Source organism: Cucurbita maxima, unplaced genomic scaffold, assembly GCF_002738345.1.
Source record: "Cucurbita maxima cultivar Rimu unplaced genomic scaffold, Cmax_1.0 Cma_Scf00002, whole genome shotgun sequence".
Taxonomy (NCBI): Eukaryota; Viridiplantae; Streptophyta; class Magnoliopsida; order Cucurbitales; family Cucurbitaceae; genus Cucurbita; species Cucurbita maxima.
The window spans coordinates 4,889,964-4,897,607 of NW_019272018.1; the positions used below are offsets into that span (position 1 = coordinate 4,889,964).

At 38.3% G+C, this 7,644-nt stretch overlaps 3 protein-coding genes and 1 long non-coding RNA gene across 7 annotated transcripts in view; 3 read left to right on the forward strand and 1 right to left on the reverse strand.

The window, feature by feature from the left end:
- Positions 1-698: 698 nt before the first annotated feature.
- LOC111498516 lies at positions 699-2,296 on the reverse strand. 3 transcript variants are annotated; one of them, XM_023149808.1, is made up of 4 exons: positions 2,237-2,296; positions 1,363-1,569; positions 1,151-1,257; positions 699-1,031 (listed from the first exon to the last, which is right to left on the reverse strand). In XM_023149808.1, the coding sequence occupies exons 1-4, from the start codon at positions 2,291-2,293 to the stop codon at positions 956-958; spliced, it is 447 nt and encodes a 148-aa protein (XP_023005576.1). In that variant the 5' UTR covers positions 2,294-2,296; the 3' UTR covers positions 699-955. The 3 variants fall into 3 exon arrangements, with proteins under 3 accessions (XP_023005576.1, XP_023005584.1, XP_023005591.1); XM_023149816.1 differs by having other exon boundaries at positions 2,220-2,249; XM_023149823.1 differs by lacking the exon at positions 2,237-2,296 and adding an exon at positions 1,686-1,820.
- A 966-nt stretch (positions 2,297-3,262) lies between these two features.
- LOC111496880 lies at positions 3,263-4,068 on the forward strand. The gene has a single exon (XM_023147427.1). It carries the CDS (start codon positions 3,383-3,385, stop codon positions 3,827-3,829), a length of 447 nt encoding a protein of 148 aa, XP_023003195.1. The 5' UTR covers positions 3,263-3,382; the 3' UTR covers positions 3,830-4,068.
- A 440-nt stretch (positions 4,069-4,508) lies between these two features.
- LOC111496889 lies at positions 4,509-5,573 on the forward strand. The gene is made up of 2 exons (XR_002720530.1): positions 4,509-5,118; positions 5,321-5,573. It is a non-coding gene; the product is annotated as an uncharacterized LOC111496889 (long non-coding RNA).
- A 1,229-nt stretch (positions 5,574-6,802) lies between these two features.
- Positions 6,803-7,644, forward strand: part of LOC111496865 — a 5,333-nt gene continuing 4,491 nt past the window's right edge. Inside the window, exons 1-2 of one of the 2 annotated variants that reach the window (XM_023147414.1) lie at positions 6,803-7,190; positions 7,386-7,522. In XM_023147414.1, the coding sequence (XP_023003182.1) occupies positions 7,010-7,190; positions 7,386-7,522 (318 nt within the window). In that variant the 5' untranslated portion in view covers positions 6,803-7,009. The remainder of the gene's footprint in view (positions 7,191-7,385; positions 7,523-7,644) is intronic. The other variant, XM_023147406.1, reaches the window with a different exon arrangement.

Below are 7,644 nucleotides of genomic sequence, written 5' to 3' on the forward strand. Positions count from 1 at the left end.
AAAAAAAAAAAAAAAAAAAAAAAAAAAAAAAAAAAAAAAAAAAAATGATAAAAATTGCCATATTTAAGTTCAAAAAATTAAAACATTATGATAAAATTTGGCTACACCATATGGTATCGTTGATATTTTCTAATAATAAACATTGAAAATTATTACCATTTAATTTAAGTTAATTGTTGACTATTGATTTAAAGTAATAGCATATAATTGCAATAAAAAAAAACTAATTATATAGTTAAATCGATGGACATACTTTATATATTTATAATAATCATCTTTTAACGCTTTATTATTTATTATTTTTGTGTTTTTGTGTCTGTTTGTTTAATGATTTTGTTTGGTTTATTTGGCCAAACTTGTTAATTTGACTTTCACGGGGTATTTTAACCTACTTCCATTTATAAATTTTCAAAACTAACTAAAATCTGAAAGCAATTTAAATAATGCCAAATTTGGCTGTTGGAGATAAATTACTAGAATTCTGAATTATTTTACCAAATAATAATATAGCATGCTTTTTCAAATCGATTTTGAATTTAACAAACAGTAATTTACAAAGTGTTTTGGGATTTCTTGCCAAATTTAAAAATAATTTTTAAAAAACATGAAAGAGAATCCAAATGAACAATGAACTGGATGATGACTATGAACACACACAAAAAAAAAAAAAAAAAAAAAAATGCTATGAGGAACTGAACAATTATAAGCAGAATCATTCAGATAAACCAAAAACATCTCTGTATTTTAACATCTCATACATTAGAAAACATATTTACAAATGTTTTTCGTCACGAGTTAACGAAAAATCTGGAGGAAATTACGAGCAGTTCTAAATAAAAAAAGTTATCATCCCATCCTGTGTTGAATAAATAAAAACAAGCACTGTGTGGAAGAAGAGGAAGAAGAAGAAGAAGAAGAAGAAGAGAAAGGAGCCACTGGAATGAAGTCGTCTTCATCACCAGCACTGACCACAATTGTTTTTCTCGCCGGCGATCCAATTCGTCCAACTGAACTTTCTCGTCGCCATCCCTCTGCATCCAATCGCAGATTACAAGAGTAATTTTGGATGTGTTTTGTTTAGGTTTTATGATTAATAAATGAACGAAATGTAAATTCATCGCGGCTGTTCCAGAGGCCGTCATTTCAGTACCTTTTATCCTCTGATTTCCTCAATCGCTCGTCCAATCTCCTCTTCGCCTCTCTCGCGATTCCGTCCAGATTATCGTTTTCTTGTGCCTCGACTAGCAGGCTTCCTTGCTGCAAAAGAAAAAAATACGATAAATCGAATCAGCTCTGTTCGTCATCCTCAATCGAATGAATAATTTGTTAATTCATTGACAGGTCGAGATGCGATTTACGAACCAGAGAGGGATTTGAAGCGAGGAGCGTTTCGTGGTTGCTTGTGTACAAGCAGAGAATGGATTTCCTGGTTAAGGTCCGAGTGGCGGCGATGGGCGGTGAATCCGAGCATGCTTTGGTTTGATGTAACCGTCTTCTTCGAGCACACTCTACACCTGGAAGCATTCCGGCCATGGGAGAAACTTGGCGAAACCTTGAAAGCTGAAATTCCTGCACTGATCTAGGGCTTTATTGGTTTGTCATGGAATTGGTAGTTAAGTTCAGTGATTGGATAGAGAAGGAAGAAATTAGGAGGGAATCGAACGAGAAACTTCGGAGAAATTTACCAGAGTGGAGTTGAAGTAAACAATTGGAATACATGATATTAAATTGAAGTCTGAATCAACCAACCAAGAAATTATGGTGATACCATTCTTGAAGCCTAAAGCTTAACCCCATTTGGACTGACCCATCAACTTCAGGTCAATTAATTGGATTTCTTTACTACCACACTTGTAAGACTCGTGGACGGAAACATTTTACTAAAAGAGATCATTTTTTTTTTATTCCATTACAAGTTTAATTTTTTTTTAATGGATAGTACCTTTAAATTAAAGAGGGATATCATATATAAGGTATGCTATATATGATTTTTATCTATATTAACCATTTTTATTTTTTTATAATGGTTTATCCTACAAAAATAAAGTTCAGATAACCTGAAAGCCTAGCTTAATCCAAGCTAAGTTAAGTCTGATCAAATCCAATATAGTCAGTTTGTGTAACAGCTTAAGCTCACAACTAGTAGATATTGATGGTTGCTGTAGTCACATTCACAGTTAATTTTTTAAAATGCTTCAGCTGGAAAAAGATTTTCTTACGATAAGAGGTGGCATACATGGCATTCTGCTTCTTCGTGCAAGGCCGCTCTACTGGTGCGCATTTGGTAGTTCATTTGATGTGTTTTATGCTGCTATTTGTGCCTCAAGGTTGGTGATTTGGGCCCATCCAAGGTGAAACGTCAGGCAGCAATATTAGGTGGTGTACGGTGAACACTTCCACGACAGAGGCTAAGCTTCAAGTTTCAAGCAAATATGGAAAAGAAAATTGGGTAGGAAAGATCCAATTTTTGGCAAAATCATTCCTTACGAGTTAAGCTGAGCAGTAATCTCCGCAAAAAGCATTCAACTTTAAAAGAGTTGAATCTGATTGGACTGTGTATTATAAAATATGAACAAATGACAAACCCAAAATGCTTCAGAAACAACGTGCGCTCACCGTAGACTCTAGAATATTGAAATTAAGGCACTGCGTGTTTGTGCAGCCGCCATTCTAAATCTGGTCAACTTTGATGCTCCATGCTTGAATTTATCGCCAACTAACTCCAAACAAAATCCACCTACTTTCTTCATTATCATCCTATATTTATTTTGAGATCTCACCTTAGACAAAAGTATATAAATCTCTCACTAACAGATACATTTTAAAATGGTAAGGTTGACGGATATATGTAACGGGTTAAAATAAATAATATCTACTCAAAGTAAGTTGAATTGTTACAAATGGTATTAGAAGTGGACATCCAACTGTATGACAACGGAGACCCTAACCCCAAAGAAGAGTGAATTATAAGATCTAATATCTGTTGAAGAGGAGAACTAAACCTCTTCCTAACAACAATGTTTTAAAATTGTGAGGGTGTGAGGCGGACAGAGCCGAGAAATGAACTTGAGACGTTAGATTTGCTTTCAACTTTGTAAATTGACTGTAGAGGTGAGAGCGTGAGAGAGGACAGAAGCTTTCCTTGGAAAAAGATAGCTTGCCAATTGGAGTTTTCTTTCCTTCCCTGGACGTCATATAAACTCGTCTTTAGACGCATTCAAGGCCAAATCACACGAGAATGAGAGCGGAAGGAAGGACCCATCTTCCCATTTCTGCGTCATTTCGTCTTTCCTTTATATCCCTTCAATGGCTTCCACTAGTTGAACAAAACCCTCCATCCCCACAATCCCAATTCACTTAAGACCTCTGTTCTCTCTCTCCCATGGCGACCCATCAAACCAGGCCGCCTCCCACGCCTTATTCACCTCTAAACGAGGAACAAGAACACCTTCATGACACCGACGAGGCCGTTCCCTCAAATGGGTGCGCCTGCTTTCAGCTTTTCGGGTTCGGATTCAATCGGAACGGCAATTACGAAGAGGGAAATCTTCTACAGCAGCAACGGGGACGGGAAGAGGAGTTTTGGATGGTGAAGAAATTGAAGAAGTTGAAGGAGGTTTCAGAAATGGTGGCTGGACCCAAATGGAAGAACTTCATAAGAAAAATGGGAGGCTATTTGAAGGGGAGAAAACAGAGGAACAGGTTTCAGTATGACCCTGAAAGCTATGCTCTGAATTTCGATGGCGGGCTTGATGGAGAAGACGATCGCCCCCCAATTGGCTTCTCTTCGAGGTTTGCTGTGCCATTGGCTTCAAGGGAACAACATTAAAGGAATTGATTGGTTAATGGAAATACTTGGGGAATTGTTTGGACTGATTCGTTTATTTGTTAGTGTGTGTATATGGAGAAATTTTGATCGTTCTTGTTATTGTTCTTGTTCATGTTCATAATTGACTTATGGCATAAATGTTAAATCTAGATTTTGATTCGTCAACAGATGTAAGAAACAACGGAAGTGGCAAACATTTTTAAATATGATGAAGAAAAGAATAGGAAGAATTAAATAATTACAATCAAATAAGATAGATAATAAATGGATGAAGAATTTTTGTGGGTTAGAATTTACATAAATCCATTAATTTGGCATTAACCTTACACAAGTAATCACAAGCTCACATGACTAGAGAGTAACTAGAGACTAAATGCAACGAAAAGAAGGAATTAATTCTGTGAACAAATTGAAACTTCATTAGCACATATACCGGAAGAAAGGTCGTGAAGAAGGGAGGTAGGAGCAGCATGGGCGGAGAACTCAGACATGGGCCTGGATTTGCAGCCGACAAGTTTGGGTCCATTTCTGAGCTTTGAGAAAGGAAACAGAGGTGTTAAGAGCATGCGGACAACCCCCATTTTTGAGGCGATGGTGCAATGCGCAGCCACAGTTGCGATGGTAAGGCCTTCGTTCGATCAAAAAGTCACGCATCAAACACACATCCGCCCATCACTTCACCTCCCATTGCCCAATTCTCTCTGTTTCTGCTTGTGAGGGAAACACAACAAAGAACTTGCCCCAAATTGAACGGGATGGGTTGGAGTTGAGGTGTTGTGTGGGGTTGGTTAACTAAGAGATTTGGACACCTAATTGGTTTTTCCAATAAAGACAATGGGATTGGCTTGTAAAAGTGGAAATGATAACGAAATGGCCAAGAACTTGGCCACTTTTTGGCTTCCGTCCAGAAATTACAAAAATTTAAGTTCGTTTAAGACGAAATTATTAAATATGTCTTTATTCACATGGGTCGGTGAAGGCCACTTATAGAGAATGGGCATCCACAAGGGCGTTACACCTGCACCCATCTTTCATGCTCTCATTATTTATTATTAATTAATTTTAATTTTATTCAAGTTATGCTTATAACTATGCTGTCTACATTTTTTTTAATGGGTTATTTATTTATTTTTTAAAATGTGATTTATTTCGTTGAAGGAGAAGAGAAGAGAATCTGTCCGAGGCGAAGCAGCCTGGCGGAGGGATAGTACAGCTGGCTTCATCATGGTAGCCTTTATGCTCAGTGCGAGTAGGGCTGGAATTTCGAATTTCGAATAAATTATTATTTGGTACTTACTCTTATTTTTGTTGTCAAATTTCGTTCATTTTAATAAATTCTCGATTTGGTATTTTAAGAAAACTAATAATTTCATCAATTTAATATTTTAAAATTTATGTGCTCAAAAAAAGGAAAATGCAAAATCGAGATATTTATGTCTGTTTATGTGGGAGAAATTAAAGATATTTTTGGAAATTCAATTTTGGTATTAGTTGAAGGATCCTCGAAAGGAAACTTCCGAATGCGAGCGTGAATCGACTCTGCTTTCATCTTCATCGCTCAACGCAATCAATCGCGAGGAGAAACTAAAATGGAGGACAATCGCCGTTTCTGTGAAATAGATGAAAGGATCTTCAATCGATAATCGGTTCATCGAAATGCACAGAACATTTTCATTCTATTAGCAAACATCAAGCGATTTACACCATTCCATTCTTTCATCAATCAACTCTATTTTCCACTAAATCAAAAGAATTTCTCATGTATTACAAACTATGAAAACGAAGAGAAAAGAGAGAGAGAGAGAGCAAAACGAAACAAAAAAAGAATCAGAATACTGTTCATCTCCTGTTAGATCCAAGGCCTTCCAACTCCATCGACGGGGAAGAAGAGGGAGAAGAAATGCCAGAACCAGAAGCAGCAGCCATAGCCAAGCAGCCCTCACTCCAGGCTCGTCGAATCGGATACGAGACGGTGCTGTGCTTGGACATAGAGTGGGAACAGCGCCTGTTATCTCGATCGTGAAGAGCGCAACCACAGTTCTTGTGGTAGGGACGGCGAGCGATCTCGGCGTCGCAGGTGGCGATGCAGCCGTGGTAGACGGATCCAAACAAGGCGTCGGCCATAGATTCTGTGGTAGTGGCCGTCGCCAGGGAGGAGTTGAGAGAAAGGGGAAGGGAGAAGAAGAGGATTATATAGGGTAAGGAAGGGAAATTAAGGGGGGAGGTTGAAGAGAAGACAGTTGTCGGCAAATGGTAAAAGGGAAAGGCGGCAATTAAGCGATGTGGGAGACGTGTGCTGTGCTGTGCTTGCTTGTGGGCTTGTGCGTTTGGGAGTTGGCCTACTTTGTTTCTTGTGTTGCCGCCTTTGCCGATTGCCATGTGATACGATGCCCTTTTGGGCTGTACAAGACATTGACTCACTCCCCATTTTTCCTTTCGTAAATAAACTAATATTTTTTTTATTTTGTTTTATTTTGTCCTCAATCGGGTACCAATAGTATTATGAGGAGTGGAGTGTGAGATCTCACATCAATTAAAGATAGTCTTCTAAAAGTGTGAAAACTTCTTTTTAATAGAGGTATTTTAAAACCGTGAGATTGACATTAATACGTAATGAGCCAAAGCGAACATTATCTGCTAAAAGTGAACTTGAATTATTATAAAATGGTATTAGAGTCTGGGCGGTTTGCCTACGATGATGTTGGACCATATGGGGGTGGATTGTGAAAACTTCTCATTAAAAATACATTTTAAAATCGTGAGACTGTCCCGCAAACCTAATGAACCGATCCAAACCAAAGTAGACAATAATAGTAACTTGTTTGGTAGTTAATATCTAAATTAATTAAAGGCCTAACTGCTAACCTAATCATTAATTATAATTGAGTTACTTTCATTTTTAAACATCAATAATAAGAAGTGTAATGTTTTATTTACAAAATGGGCTTAAACGGGCCTGAAAGAGGAGTTGTAGGCCTTGACCTTCGTGGTTTACTTGCCCAGCAAGCGAGTGGATCCGATTCTTTGCTGGTCTCTTTGTTATCCGTCTACCCAGCTGACGCCACCGCAAGCTTCCCCGTTGTGGCGGTTTGCTTCGTATTTTGGGAACTTGACTTGTAACCTACCCAGCCGAGCTCATCGATAAAAACGCTGTCGTTCTCTGGCAGTGCCAGGTCTACGATGGCCGGAGGAAGACGAAGAACCAACCATGCCAAACCCAGTGATGGTTTCAGGAAGAACAAAGGTAGTTCCGGCAGAAGAAGATCAGACCCGTCGTCTTCAGTTCGAGGAAATTTGTTTGTTGATGGTGGGTTTTTATCTGATTGGCAGTTCCAGACCACGCCGCCGAGTTCAGCTCGAGGTGCCATTTCTTTTTCTTTTCTTCTTATTCCACTCCCGAGTCCGACTTAGGTTATTTTGCGTTTGCTTATTCTTACTCGTATTGGTATAACTTGTGTAAGGCTAGTTTTTGATTTCTTCGATAATCTGAGTTGATAATTTTCTGGGATTGTTCTTTGTACTTCTACATTGATTTTTCTTTGGATATATTATGCAGAGGGAAATTCGAGGTCGAAAGGCCAGTCTGGATCCAAATCGGCTGATTTAGATCGTAAAAAAACAGCTTCGTCAAGTGGGACTAAACAATCAAATGGTAATGCTATTGGCTATGAGTACCCTCCTGCTCCCCATCAGGTATTGCTTAGTTGATCGATCGTCCTCTCCATGGATCGTTTTTTCAGCTCCTTGAAACTTCTCTATCTCCCATGGCCTCGCCTTAGCCTCGCGTTTTTTTTTTTTTTTTTTTTTTTTTTTTT